General features: G+C 55.8%; 1 protein-coding gene across 1 annotated transcript; it reads left to right on the top strand.

Annotated features, from left to right (window-relative positions):
- Window positions 1–2,122: 2,122 nt before the first annotated feature.
- Window positions 2,123–5,287, top strand: CIMAP1C (ciliary microtubule associated protein 1C). Its single transcript, XM_061181886.1, has 4 exons — window positions 2,123–2,243; window positions 3,068–3,178; window positions 4,076–4,189; window positions 4,806–5,287. The coding sequence occupies exons 1-4, from the start codon at window positions 2,123–2,125 to the stop codon at window positions 5,285–5,287; spliced, it is 828 nt and encodes a 275-aa protein (XP_061037869.1).
- Window positions 5,288–14,803: the final 9,516 nt, after the last annotated feature.

Below are 14,803 nucleotides of genomic sequence, written 5' to 3'. Positions count from 1 at the left end.
GGAGCTGGGAGGCCAAGGGATGGTGAGTGGTCCCTGGGGAGGCCTAAGTCACCGGGGTAATAGCAGGAGTTAGGGAGTGGGGAAGAAGACCATGAGCCAGGGCCGCCAGGTCAACACGTCAAGACAGATGGCACCCCTGAGAGATGAAGCGGGGCACCCTGGATGCTGGAGTCTTGGGGAGATGTGCTCTTGTCAGAGAGGGGACACTGCCTGGGTGGATACCAAGGAAACCAGGACTTGCTCCACCCTGGGCTCTGAGGGACAGAGCAGCAGCTTTGAAGCTAGCCAAAGGCGGTCTCCAGGGGTGAGCTAAGTCTCTGTTAAAGTTGGAGGGAAGGGAGCCTTTGGAGCAGAAGTGGGGCGGCTTGTGACATTCCGGGGTGTAGAGTGGCTCAGTTTCCCTAAGAGAGCCAGGCACAAGGATGGCAGACAGGAACAGTGTTTGTGTGGGTGTCAGGAAGGCTCCCTGGGTCTGAAATACTTGTAGATCACCACCTTCCCCCCAGCCCAGGAAGGTGAAGAGCCCAGCCCCACATCTGGCCCCTATCAGCATGAGGGGACCATCAGGGCTTGGGTCCAGCAGGCCTGCAGCTTCCTCCAGGAAAAGCTGACAATGATGGGGGTGAGGAAGAGGCACTGCCTGTGGCCCGAGGCCAGCTGAGGCTGGGCCAATCCCAGCCTTGCCCAGCCCTCCCTCTCCAGAAATCAGAGGCTTGGCTGCCCCGCGGGTTATGAGAGAGCCACAGGAAAGATCTGCTGCCTCTGGTGGAGGGGGGAGCCCTGCCTTCTGTTCCAAGCCTTTCAGCCCCACCAGGGCTTTCTGGGCACCCAGCACACCTGGCTGGTCTGCTCCGAGTCCTCATTGTGCCTGCTGGTTGGAATGAGTTCAGAGCAGGGTTCGGTTTCCATTAGATCAGAGGCTATGATCTAAAGAGAGCTCTGGGGTTTGTGTTCTGGTTCTGTCTCTGCTACTAATGTAATGGGAAACTTTGGGCAAGTCTTTGCCCCTTTCTGGTCTTCAGCTTCCTTGTCTGTGTACCGGGGCTGTGACAGACACTCTCTCTAAAGCCAGCAGTCATCTGTTCCCCGAGATGGAAACCCCTCTAGGTCAAATCCTTAGTCTGAGCTAGGAACTGCTAGGTGCAAGCAGGCCCCAGGGCCCCTGAGCCTCTGGGATTTTTCGGGGTGAAGGAGTGTCTAACATTTCCTAAGCCTTGGGGCTCATCCATCAATCATATGGTAGCTGGGTATATTCCCTAGCCCTCAATGTTTTCTCTCACACTTCTGCCGCCACAGGGGGTGCTCTTGACCACAGGCACAGGAAGTAACTTCTTGAGGCCTCAGCACCACCCTCCCTCCTCCTTTATTTGCTCCCCATTGCCTGCCTGAAATGCCAGCAGCAGGCAAGTATTCCTTGAGCTAGACGTGGATCCCTAAAGACACTGTGGGATAGGAGTCTGGGAAGCTATCAGACAGTCACACCTTAGTGTGAAATAATTGGCTTGATACTTTCCCAAGAAAAAACAGACTGTGATAGAAGGGAGGGCATGTCCAGAACCTGGGAGATAGGTGGGAGGGACAGGCAATAGAGGACCACCCCAGGGGGCTGTGCAGGTGGCAAGAACCCTTCACCCATGACCCGTCCACTCTTTCAGAAACCTCAGGGCACCCACCAGGAGTGAAGAGTTGGATCTGTCACTCCACTTCTCCATTTTTCTTTCCTGCCCCAAGGTTCTGGGGACCCTCAGGCTACTTAGCCAGGTTGGGAGCAGGGACAGGGGGGCCGAGTTCTCAGGGTTCCACAGCTGAGCTGCCAGCGTAGAATTACGGTTCAGGCACCACGGCAACTGGAGGAAATAAACAGTCTAAGTTCTGCAGTGATGTCATCCCCAGCTCCAGCCTGCTGAGCCCTGCAGCTGGCTGTACCCCAGACGGCCTCAGCTGCACGAGCAGGAGGACTGTCTTGCTTCCCAGCCTCCACACAGCCTCTGGCATCAGGGAGAGAGAGTGGAAAGAGGGGCTTGGGCAGGGGGCCCTGGAACAGGCCCCCCCCAGGCCCAGCTCCTTGCCCGCTGCTTAGGGTCTCTCAGCAGCTGCTACTGCCCTCTGCTTGGCCCCAGACATGAAACTGCCCAAGGGGGTCAGGAACCCTGTGTTCTATGGGCAGCAGCCAGAGAGGAAGGTGCAGGTGCCCTCAGGGCAGGAGGTAAAGCAGACCCCTGTTGTCCTGGCAACAATTAAAGGTGAGACCTGGGCTTGGGCTCATTCATCTCTCTGCAGAGCTGCCGAAGGTGTCCTAGCCTTCCAGTCCTGCCTCCTGCGAAGCCCTTTCAGACTCTCCTCAAAGCCACAGAAGATCAGCACTTCCAAGCTAAACTTTGCAGGCGGTATTAGCTGCTGGGAATTTTTTTTGGAGGGGGAGGGGGGAGGAGAGGGGGGGTGGAAGGGGTTTGAAGTGAGGCCAGTTTTGGAAAAAGGCTAGGGATTCTGTGGCATCTTTAGCCCAGCTCTAGCTTTCCTCACTTCCCTTGAATCTTACTCTCAACTGAAAGCAGACAAACTAATTCTTACTACATTGTTAATGACTGATTGTTGCTCTATGTGGGAGGTGGTTTAGTATGTGATTAAACGTTTAGGCTCTGTTGGCTGGTGTCTCAGAATTTTCACAATAACGGCTTGTGTGACTTTGGGTAAACTGATATTTCTAAGCCTCAATTTTCTCATCCGTAAGATGGGAAAAACAAGGGTATCTGTCTTACAGAATTGTCAAGAGGCTTAACTGAAATAACCCACAGAAAATGCTTAGCATAGTACTTGGCATAGAATAAGGTCTCAGTTCCTTGTAACTATTACTTTTCTGATTATGCATTGCCTGTCCAAGGGAAATCACATTTTATCTGAGAACACTGCCTTTCCCCAAAGGAAGCACCTTGATGGTGGTCTTTGTCTCAGGGTGACATCAGTGAGAGCAAAGACCCCAGAGTTCTTAAGGCACAATGTATTTGGGGCTTCCCCTGCCTCTGATCTGGCGGCCCCAGGCTGAGGGCCACCCTGTCGGTGCTCACAGGTCCGGGGCCTGCTAAATACCTCCGGCCATCCTGCACGGGCTACACAGAACACGACGTCTCCATGTTCCAGGAGCCAGCCTACACCCTGCACACCCGGCACTCGGAGAGGCGTGAGTGCTTACCACACCCATCATCCCCTTGGGCGTAGGATTATTATTGTTGGATGTTTGGGGCTGCAGTGAGAGGTGAGGAGTCATTATCTGTAGCCAGAGGCCCCTGGGAACCCAGGTCTGTCCTGAGTGGGACACCCACGTGGCCTGCTGGGTCCAGAAGGAAGCCAGCAGGGGTGCGAGGTGACCCATCCCTCTGAAGGCAACTCTGGGCATTTCCCAACTGGACCTCCTGAGGGAGCTTCGAAGGGACCTGTTGCATCCAGGTGGCAGGGTCTCCTTTCTGCGTGGTCTTTGGCTGGGGCCCTTCTGCTTTGGCTGCCATGGGTTCACTTGCCATAGCAGCTGGGCAGGAATAGCTGGTGAGTGGAGGGAAAGTGGTGGTGGGGGGTGCCCTCAAAGCTTCCCAGGTGGCTTAGAACCCCCTGGAAGGTGGGGAGCAGAGGGCCATCGAAGAGCTGGGGATGACAGCCAAGGCCAGTGAGAGGAGAAGGTGGGCAGGGGCGTGTATCTGGGGGTCTGAGATCTCGGCCCCTCCCAGAGGCGACAAACCCTCCTCAGCAGGGGAACCCCCTTTCCAGGGCTGGGTCCCTTCTTCATATTAACAGTAGCCACTATGCCTATTATTATCCCCTTGGCACCAATCCCTGGCAGGGTGGGGGCTGACCAAACTGCTTCGCAGCTGTTACTTTATCTGCTCCTCTGAACAAGTTCATGTGTTAAAAGCCCCATTTTACGGATGAGGAAATCAAGGCTCCCGAAACACTCAAGAGCCCAAGGAACTGGAAAGGAGCCTTCGATCCTTTTTGGGGGAGGGGGATCTTGCCTGGAGGCAGGCCAGACTCACCCTGGGGCGGCCTCTGGGGCTGACCGGGCCTTTCCTTGGCTGCCTTGCAGGGATCATGGACATATGCAACCCTGGGCCTTGCTATTTCTTGGATCCTAAAATAACTCGGTTTGGAATGTCCAGCTGCCCTCAGGTTCCCATGGCGGAGCGCATCTCTAACCTGCGTAAGATGGGCCGGGAGAGGGAGGTCGGGGTTGGGAGGTTGGGGGATGGGGGTCCATGCTTGGGACAGGAGCAGGGGCAAAGGGGTCATGACTCCCTTCGCCAGGTGTGTCTGCAGATTCTGGCCTCTCCCTGCAATGTCATATCAAGACACTGATGTCACAGTGTCTGTGTCACAGTACTTAATGTCTTGAGGCCAATGTTATGCATGTATGTTGCAGGGTGATGTTATGATAAAAATATCACAGGGCTCATGTCATGGCAGTAATATTGTCATGCTAATGAGTTCACGGCTGTAGTGATTTCAGGATGTTTTCTTGGTGCTGTCACAGGGACAATGACAGCCCAAGGGTGATGTTCTGATGACACTTGGGGTTTTTATATTATGAAAACAGTGTCACAATCCTGATATCAGGATGGCCGAAGTCCCTCCCCATCTCCATCCCATAGTCTCACGCAGGGGTGGTGATATTCCTGCCCGATGCTAAGGTGGTTATAGAGAAGTCATACCAGGCTAACCAAGACCTCAGCTCCCTCCCTAGACCGGTTAGTTGGACACCAGGAGATGTGGCCTGGCTCCTGCCCTGAGACCCCTCCCCTTCATTCATCCACTTTCAGGCCTGAGCCCCACCCTGGCCTCCTGCCATTACCACCTGGAGAAGACCCACCCGCCTGGGGAGCGCAGGGCTCCCAAGTACACCTTTGGCTACCGGTGCCCATACAGAGTGATGGACCCCAATCCGGGCCCCAACCAGTACCAGCTGCCACTCCTGCTGGGGCCCAACCTGCCCGCCAACAGAGCTGCTCCTTGCTACAGCCTGAGCCCCTTGGACAAGAACTGGTTCTACAAGGAGGATGTGGCAGGAGGACCTGGACCGGCCATGCACGCCCGGCCTGAGCCGTCTGTCTACCAGAACCGCAGCCCCATGTACAGCATGGCCAGGCGCTTTGCCTACCCGGTGGACCACACACCTCGGCCCGGCCCCGGCTCCCATGACGTCCAGCAGGTCACGGTGCACAAGTCCCGCACGCCCGCTTTCACCATGGGCATCAAGCACTCGCCCCACCTGTGCCCACTGATTATCGACATTCACGACTGAGGCCCCTCCTGGTGCACTCACCCCCACCCCCCGTCCCCAGAAGTTATTTTTCTGTACCAAATCGAGCAACTTACCAAGGTTTTAAGTAGCAGAGCTGATGCCTGCTGTATCCAGCACATAGAAGGCATTAGATAAATATTTTCATTTATTCCTTCGTTTTGCAAACACTCACAGTGGCTTTCTTTGGGCCCTGATGAGGGGCTGGGGATACTGGCGGTGTAGTAAGAGTCCCTGTCTGGGAGATGTTCTGTTGTGGCTCACCAGGTGTCCTCCAAGGAGCCCTGGGCCGAGACTCCGGGGAGCTGAGTTCTAGGCCTACCTCTGCCACTAATGTGCTGTGTGGACTTGTGCAGCTCCCTCACCTCTCTGGGCCTCTGTGAGGGGGGATGGTGGACCTGGAGGGTGTCCAAGTTCCCTCGAGCTCCCGAACTGTTTGATTCTGATCCCTGACAGTGGTCACCCCCAAGAGAGGAGCAGGGCAAGTGGGGCAGGAGGGAGGAGCCATTCTGGCTGGGGCTGGGGTGACAGGGCAGCTTTCCTGGGGGAGGAACCCAAGAGGACAAGCAGAGACAGTGTGTAGGAGGGAGGGTATTCTTGGTGGAGGTGAAAATGAAAGGGAAGGCGTGCAGGTGGGACCAAAGTGTGCAGGGGCAGGGAACCGGGGGAGGCTCAGAGGGCGGGCGCCTGGGCTGTAGGAGGCTGGCCCATAATGGGACCAGACGGTGGGCAGCTTGGAGGGGACTCAGGATTCGTCCTCACTGTGATGGGGCTAGGTAAGACGTGGTCTTTTCAGAATTCCTTGGGCAGTGAGAGAAAGTTGGACAAGATGGGCAGAGCCTGGAAGCTAGGGATCAGCCTAGAGAATAGGCAAAGCGCAGGGGGGCTGCTGGGAGGAGGGTCTGCATGTCACATGCTGTCTTTGGAGAGTTGCCTGTGTGTCCCCAGCCTCAACGGCCTAGCCATCAGGGGCCCCGTGGAGGAGGAGAGGAGGAGCCATGAACCAGCCAGGAGGGGGCAGTATTGCCTCACTCATGAGTCCAGGCGATGCCCGCAGCCCCTACCTCTTCTGGCTTCGCTGCTTTTGGACAGACTGGTGCCAGCTCTCCTGCCGGTGTCTGGGGGAGGCTGGGGTCTCAGGGTCTGGTATTCGTCTTTCCTTAATTCTTGGTAACCAGATCCCCTGTTCCGACTTGTCCCCAGCCCTAGGACCAGCCCCTCTCCTAGCTCCCCCGGTCACAGGAGATGTGGGGAGGACTTCCACACCTGCTCTGTAGCCTGCGGAAGTGGGGAAGGGAGGGCAGGAACTGTGGAGGGAGAGGGGCTTAGGGAAGGAGGAGAGGAGGCTGAATGTCCCCCAGGCCTGATGGCTCAGGCAGAGGCATGTCCTTCTGCAGCCACTGTCCCCGAAGCAGAGGGAGGCAGGAGGAAAGGGCCACTAGGAACCAGTGTCTGGTGGCTCATCCTTGCGAATTTGAGCAATATTCAGGTTTTAATTGAAAATGAAAATGGTATTGAAAAACTAATTTCGGATAGAAAGGAGCAGAGAATATCTCTGGAATATCAAAAAGAAACAAACAACTGACTATTAAAAAAAGGGGCTTGTAGAAAACCCCGCTGGGGTCATACCTGACTCTGGGCCTGAAATTTCCTGCCCCTCCCGCCCCAGCCCCCATGTCTGGGGTATTGTGTCTGTCCTGTCCTCCCCACTCGTCCACAGGGCTGGTCTGGGCAGGCTCGAGAGACAGCAAGTGAGCTTGGGGACCCATCTGTCTTGCAGCAGATTGGAAAGATGTCATTTTGCCGACAATGCCATTTATCACGGCAGCTGCAAAAATTAGTGATGCTTGGGCTGAAAGTGTTGGGTAGGGGTGGGGGTTGGCAGGTGGCAGTGGCTGATGCTCTCCTGTGTCACCAGGTCAGGGAAGCTACAGGTCAACCTCTGAGTAGGGGTTTTCTGATTTAGTGCTCAGCCCATCCCAAGGTCCTCCATTAAAAAGAGAAGAAAACTGAGGCCCAGAGGCAGGGAAACAGCTTTGGCCCTATGACAAATTAATGGCCTGTCTCTAAATAAAAGCCCAGACTCAGTCTGTGACCAAGGTCAGGGCTCAGTGTGTGACCAGAACCAGGGCTCCGTATGTGATCAGGGTCAGGCTCAATGTGTGACAGGGTCAGGGTTCAATGTGGGACAGGGTCAGGGCTCACAGTGTGACCAGGTTTGGCAGTGTGATTAGAGTGAGGGCTCAGTCTGGGGTGAGACCCTTGACTTACATTAGGACTAAATCCTAGTTTTTGCCTCCATGGCTCAGTCTGCGACAGACCTTCAGCCTGGCCCCAGCTACCGCCAGTTATGGGCGGGGTCTGGGTGTTAGCCCTAGAGCTAGAACTAACCCTTGGTTTGAGGTCCCAAGGGAAGGAGAGGAGGCTGGAGAATTCAGTATGAATCTTTGGGGGATGAAGATGTTTGGAAGAGAGATGGCCCCGCCAAGAAAGGGATGTGGCCTCCAGAGAAGATAAATGGGGCCTCCCTTGTGCCTCAGCCCACGAAGTGACAGGGTCATTTAGCTTGAGACAGACCTTTGGACGAAGCAGTCCCCATCTCTTGGCCTTGCCTCTCCTGTGGAAGTGACCATGTAGACGACTTGGAGAAGGTCAGTGGGCATGGCCTCTCAGGCCTGGCTGGGTGATGACCCTGCCGCTTCTGAACAACTCGGGGGCCACGCTTGACCTGGCAGGAAGCCCTGGTCTGATTCTTGTAGAACTTCAGCCTGTGCCCTCAGGTACTTAGGTCCCAGAGCCTGGCACATGATCACAGAGACACAATCATTCATTCGTTCAACAAACATTTGCTAAGCTCCTGCCCTATGCCAGGCTCTGGCTGTGCCTTGGAGTCCCAGCCGCGCCCTCCAGGAATTCAGAGCATGGCTTGGTGGGAGGATGAGAAGCAGCGCTCTCCAAGCGGGGGCAGACATAGGAGGGTGGGTGAGGGTCAGTGCATGGCAGGGCACCTACCAGCGCTTCCGCCCTCCTTTCCCAGGGCCAGGGGGAGGCCTGGCCTCCGTGGGTCACCCCTGCCAGGGCTTGGTGGTAAAACTGAAGTCACACAACCCTCCTGGACACTGGCCGGGGTGGGGGATAGGTCGCCGTCATTCTGTTGTTGCTGGAGGGACTCTGAGGGCCAGTTGTCGCTCTGGCTCCCAGGGCTGGGGGGATGGTGGCCCTGGGCCAGGGGCAAAAGAGGGGCCCTGCCTGTGGGGACACACTGCCACACCACACACAGGCTCACAGGTAGGGGTTGTGCACAGACACATGTCCTTTACCCACATGTGCATGGAGACAGGACACAGACGCTCCTCACAGTGCAGCTCACACGTGCACGCGTACGCACGCGCACGCTCAGACCGCGCACCCTACTCCATACACACACCCTGACACCAAACCCACTCAAACACGGGCCTTAAATTACATTCACAGGGAAAGGCATAGACACAGACACACGCATACTACACGCACATTTACTACCACACACATCCCTCTCTCCAGGCGCCTCCTTATCTCACGCACATACTCATGTCCCCCCAGGCTCCCTTGCACAGCACACTGCCCTGGAGATTCAGAGTAGATAAACCGTGAGAACCCTCCCCTCCTCCCCACCGTGCAGAGGGAGTGGGGGTGGGCTGCGGGAAGGGAGCTCAGCAGGGTCTCTGTGCTCAGGATGGAGCTGGGGCATGATTCCCCGTCCCGGGAGCAGAGGAGCTGCTGGCTGGCTCTCAACCCTCCAGGCTGGGGTCCCACCTCTGGATGGGGCGCCTGTGGTTGTGAGCCCTCGCTGACCAAGCCAGACCCCTTCTCCCTGCCCCCAGCACTCAGAGACCCCACTCCAGGGGCTGCCCAGGGACAGGAGGACCAGAATAGGAGCTCCTGCCACCCGGCTCTCCCGGGATTCCCGGTGGGGTCAGAAGCTGCCTTGCCAGGCTCACTGCAGGGGAAGAGTCTGCCGCCGACGTGTTCCTTCTGGCTTCTCCTCTCTCCTCTCTGAGCCCACGTTCTCCCGTCTGACTCTTCTCCCCTCTAAGTCTTTCTACCTCCCTCTGCTTCTCCTCTCTCTCTCCCTCTTGCTCCCCATGTCTCTCTGCCTCGTTTATCCTCTACAATAAAGATCAACATTTTTCAATTACCCCCCAAATAACAGAATGGCTCTTGGAGGCCTGGACAAGAGGAGGATTGTGTGTGCGCGCGTGTGTGTGTGGCCCATGGGTGGGGCTGGGGGCACCCATGGCCCCACTGTCCTTTGTTTGCTTTTTCTCTTCTGGAGCCTTCCTTTTTTCCTGGGAGAGTGGAAGCGCGTTCCCTTCAGGGGAGGAAGGGAGACAAAAGAGAGAAATAAAAAACTGTCATGGTTTTCTTGTAAACACAGTGTGTGGTGCAGAGCAGGGGCTCAGCAGGAGACAGGGACTGAGGGAGAGGCAGGGACAGGGGAAAGTGGGGCTGAGAGACACGGGGAGAAAAGGTGAGCAGGTGGGCAGGAGCCACTACCTCAGGGCCTGGGTGGGTGTGGGCTGCCAAGGGGAGGGGGAAAGAGAAGGGGTTGATCCGGGATGGTGGAAGGGACTGGAGAGGCTAGACCCTTATACTGAGTGCCAGACAGGGCCAGGAGGGAGAGGGCCTCCAGGCAGCTATTATTCTCTGAACATCCACCCCATGCTAGCTCTGGGGACACCAAGGTGAGTAACACAGACACGTGTCTGCTCTCGTGGAGTGTAAAATATACCGGAAACAAAGCAGTGGCTTCGTGTGTTCAGCACTTGCCATGTGCCAGACGCCTACATAAGCCAAGGATCAGAGAAGGTGGGGGACCTGCCTAGTGATGCACAGCTAGGGGTGGTGGAACCAGGATTCCAGCCCAAGTCTACCTGACTCCAGTCCTCCCTTCACACAGCCTCTGCTAGGGGGCTGGGTGTTGGGGGCTGGGAAAAAGGGTTAGAGATTTGGCTCTGCCATGTCTGATGTGTGACCTTGAACAAGGCCTCCCCTCTTCTGGTCTCAGTTTCCCCATCTGAAAAGTAGAGAATGCTGGCTGCTATGCAGGGCTGTGGGGAGAAGCAAATGTCTGGATGTGGGTGATCACTCAGCTCTGGTTCCCTGGAGAGCCAGCTGATGGTGTGGGGGAGCAAAGAACATCTGGTGCTGGGCGAGGGACTGGCCAGCAGCAGCTGCAGGGAGGCTGGCTTCCAGCTGCACTCTCTTCTTCCACCCAGTGGTAAAACTTAGGTATTGCATGGGATGGGTCTAGATGGGCTTGCATAAAGGTCAGAGCTGGAAGATGCCTCTAGGGTGTGTGGTCCCGTCCTCTCTGGCCCTGTTTTGCAGATGCCTAGAGAGGGGAGGGACTTGACCCCCGATCACTCAGGGAAGCAGCTCGGGCTGGGGCTGGGCTTGGCTTCCAGGGCAGGGCGCTTCCCCTCAGCCCTGTGGTGTTCAGGAAGTCCCCAAGTGGCCTCAGAGCAAGAGAGGTAGAGCTCTGCGTCCTCTGCTTGAAGTCACCTCTTCCAGGGACCCTTCCAGGATTTCCTCTAGCAGGAAATGGCCTCAGTCCTGCCCTGCAGCCCCACATACATCCTCTCCTTTTCCTCCTGCTCCACCTGCCCTAAACTACCCTATCCCATCCCCTAGCAAATCAGGGAGTGGGGCCCTTTGAGACATTAGGAATGAAGGAGGACAATATCCACTACCTAGTGAGCACTGCCAGGGTCCCAGCTCTGTCCTGGGACTTCACCTGTATTATACCACTTGAACCTCATAATGACCCCAGGAGGTCAGGATTATTTTTGAGCCCCATTTTTCAGGTGAGGAAACAGGCACAGAGAAGTGGTGACTTTCAGATACAAAGTGACAGAGGAGAAATTCAAACCCAGGTCCATCAGTTCTCTGGAGAGGAGCCCTTATCTGGAGGTGAAAACTATCCGTATGACTGTGTGACAATCAGCCGTGACCAGACATGGACATGACTAGTCCAGGGTCTTGTGGGTTCAGGTCTCAGCCACACCACTGTTCTGCTGTGTGACTTTGGGCAAGGCCCATCCCTCTCTGGACTTCTGGTTCCTCATCTGTGAAGTACGTGTGTGTGCGTGTGTGTGTTCTGGATTCCCTCAGTGATTCATTCTGGAATTTGGCATTCCAGCCTTGGGCCCTGGGTTGGATCTGTTTTGAAGGGCACTGGGAAGGGATGAGCAAGGGGCAGGTCTGGGAGGGTGGAGCTCTGGCCCAGGAGTTGGGCTCCTTGGGTGCACCTCCTGTTTGGGCGTCAGCATGTGGGGCTGGGGGGATTGTGGGAAGGCGTGGGCTGTAAGGGAAGGAGAAGGGACCAGATCGGGGACAGGTATGGGGTGGGGGGCTGGCCCCTGGGCCTGGGAAACTTTCCCTCTGCTGCCTGACACAGAGGGGAGTTTTTCTTGGCAGGAAACATCCTCATCAATCAGCAGCAACGGGGGGTGGTGGGGGGGCTGACAGGCGGCCACTCCCTGCAGGCCAGGCTTGAGGCAGACTCATAAATCCCACTGGAGGCTGGGCTGTAAATTCCTGGGACTCCCACCCGGCCACTTGGAGGACAGAGGCACTGGGGCTGTGGGACAGGCTGCTCCTCCCTGGGCAGCACAGGTGGAATAGCTCATTCACCGGCCTGGGGGGCTCAGACAGCCTCCCCTCCAGCCTCTATGGGAGATGCAGCTGCCGACTCTGCACGACACATCAGGCCCAGCCTGAGCCCTCTCTGTCCAGATCCCGGCTACCTCTGCCTTCAGTCTCAGCCATTCCTGTGCCCCGGCCTGATCTGGCCTGAATCACAACAGGGGCCACATGTGTGGACACTTTCTGTGTCCTCTGAGTTCTCATGGGGGCCTGTGCCAGGAGGGACCACCCCACTTACCTCATAGCAGCTTCTCCTGCCACTCCTCACGATGGTGTGTCTTGGTGATGATGAGGATGAGGTGGGAACCAGGGCCCAGTCTGTGTATTTCTCATTCTCGGGGGTCTGGGGTCCTAAATCCACTGCCTCTCAGAGAGGGAAGGGCCTCAGAGATGCTCTGGCCCAGGGCCACAGTCATTTGTCAGCTTCCACCAGGACTTTGTCATACTCAGATGCTAGCCTTTCCTCTCATTTACTTAACATTTTTCTTTAAACTGGCTCACTTTTAAAATTTAAACGTGTTAAGCCTTGTCTTAAGCAATGTTTGTGAAGTCAGGGGTCTGATGTGCTAGTTAAATACACACAAACACACACACACATACATGAGAATATATAAATGAAAATAAATACATAGTTAAAATAGCAGATGCCCATCTCTATTATTAGAGATGTATTATCTAAAATAGTCTTATATCTCACCAACGATGCATGCACCATTCTTTGAGAACAGTGGCTCTAGTCTTCTTCCCCTATTTTACAGACAAGAAAACCAAGAGCCAGAGAGGTATGGGCACTTGCCCAAGGTCACACAGCACTGGGATTATCAGCCAGACCAGCTGACTCTCGCCTAGTGCTTATTTTACAGGAGCATGCTCATTGTTTGTGATGGGACTGGTCAGGGTGCGTAGGCTTTCCTTTCTCCAGAAGCACATTTGGATTTCCAGAAGTCTTTTGGAGACCAGGTCCTAACACAGAGGAGTACACTGAAAGGTGGGCTTCCTGGCAGCAGGAAGGCAGGCAGGCTGGCATCCTGGGTCCCCTGGTGGGACCAGGCACTGGCCCTCCTCTCTGTCTGCCCTTCTTCTTGGTGCCCAGGGCTCCTGCAGTGTCTCACGACTGGTGGGGAGGTGGGGAAAGGGATCCCAGGGGAGGGAGAGAGCAGGGCTCCGGCAGCAGCTCTTCCCAGGGGAGCTGCTTACTGAGACGATAATGAGTGGCACCAGCTCCCAGGCTGGCAAGGATGGTGGCCTCATTAGCGAACGCCTTCCCCTCCACCACCTCCCCCTTCCTAACTTCGGGCTTCTGCCACCCGTACTGCCACTGCTGCCACCATCATCACCCCGGAGATGCGGCACGATGGCTCTTGCTGGGGACAAGGCTGCCGGCTCCTGGGGAGGCAGGAAGGAGATGTGAGTGCAAGGCAGCCAGGGTGTATGGGTGTGTGTACACTGCACACACACGGCCCATGTGCCCCCCACACATGCTCATGCACCAGTGCATGCATACTGTTAGATGTGCACACATAGGTTTATGCACACACACCCCCCCCCCCAGAACACAGAGACATATATGTTTACATCCAAACAGACTTGCACGGTAATGAGGTCTACCCAGACTCACAGTACAAGCACAGAGACTCAGTAGAGACCTGTCCACACACAGAGTGAACCTGAATGTGAAGACATACGATGCACACGTGTGCATGCCCACTCAGGGTGTAGACACACGGCCACACCAAGAGACTCGTATGCGTATTCACACCAACATCCTGACATGTGTCTCCAGATTCAGGAGCGCATATGGAGTTGTACACAGTCTTGTACACGTTGATGAGCCAGCAGACGGGACATGCAGAAACATGCAATAGCACACCGCCCCTGTGTGCACCTTTGTGTGCAGGGACAGCTACGTGCACACATACATGTTACAGAGTGCAGAAGTGGTATGTTTTTCTTGGAATCTAACAAGGCCTGAAGTGCTGGGACTGGTTAATTCCCTGGGGGAAGTGAGCAGACAGGAGCTGAGGACACATTTAATTAATTCTTATCATTCCTGACAGAGGGAGAGAGGGATGGATTGAGAGAGAGAGAGAGAGAGAGAGAGCGCAAAAGGAGCAGCTGGAGGGGTGCAGGTGAAGGGGGAGTGGGAGCAGGTGTGAGAGGCCCTCAGGGCCCAGGGCATTAACCCTTTCAGCTCAGGGCAGGCCCAGGACCCCATCACTCATCCCCAATCACCAAACCAGATGGATCCTTTAAAGTCAAGTGGTTGGGCTGATGTAGAAATCTTGCAGATCCTGGGATGGGAAACTCAGCCCATCTTTCACTTGCTTCCAGTGAGTGGAAATCTGCCCCCCTGAACCTCTCACCTCAGCCCCACTCTGCTCTGTGGGTCTCTCAGCTCAGGGGCCGTGGAGGCTCCCCTTTCACAGGGTCAGTGTGGGGGAGACACGACTGCCCAAGGAGGCCCCTCCTGGACATCAGTACATCTCCCTCCCCCTTGCCCTGATCTCAGACCCAAGACGAAGCTGGGGAGACAGGGTGGACAAAGACAGGGGCTCTGAGGAAGAGAAAGGGTGCGTGTGTGGGGTGTGGGTGGGAGGAAGACAGAGAGACACAGGGACCAGAGATGAAAGAGATGGGAACACTAAGGAGAGACAGAGAAAGATGTGAGAGACACTGAGACTGAGCTGGTGAGAGCCAGCCAGGTGCAGAGACACAGAGAGGAATCTAGAGAGAGAATCAGAGCCAGAGGAGACAGACCTCAAGTAAAGGAGGCAAAGAAGGATTGGGAGAGCGGGAGAGACAGCCCAGCTCCGCCACTTTCCTTGGTGACGA

Source organism: Eubalaena glacialis, chromosome 2, assembly GCF_028564815.1.
Source record: "Eubalaena glacialis isolate mEubGla1 chromosome 2, mEubGla1.1.hap2.+ XY, whole genome shotgun sequence".
NCBI classification, from domain to species: Eukaryota; Metazoa; Chordata; class Mammalia; order Artiodactyla; family Balaenidae; genus Eubalaena; species Eubalaena glacialis.
The sequence above is the reverse complement of the archived record's forward strand: the minus strand, read 5'-3'. Positions and strand labels throughout refer to the sequence as shown.

Excerpts from the sequence above, each read along its gene's own strand:
- CIMAP1C (XM_061181886.1), top strand. The coding sequence starts at position 2,123 with ATGAAACTGCCCAAGGGGGTCAGGAACCCTGTGTTCTATGGGCAGCAG. Across the intron at positions 3,179-4,075 it reads CACCCGGCACTCGGAGAGGC|GGATCATGGACATATGCAAC; the intron begins GTGAGTGCTTAC and ends GCTGCCTTGCAG. Across the intron at positions 4,190-4,805 it reads GGAGCGCATCTCTAACCTGC|GCCTGAGCCCCACCCTGGCC; the intron begins GTAAGATGGGCC and ends ATCCACTTTCAG.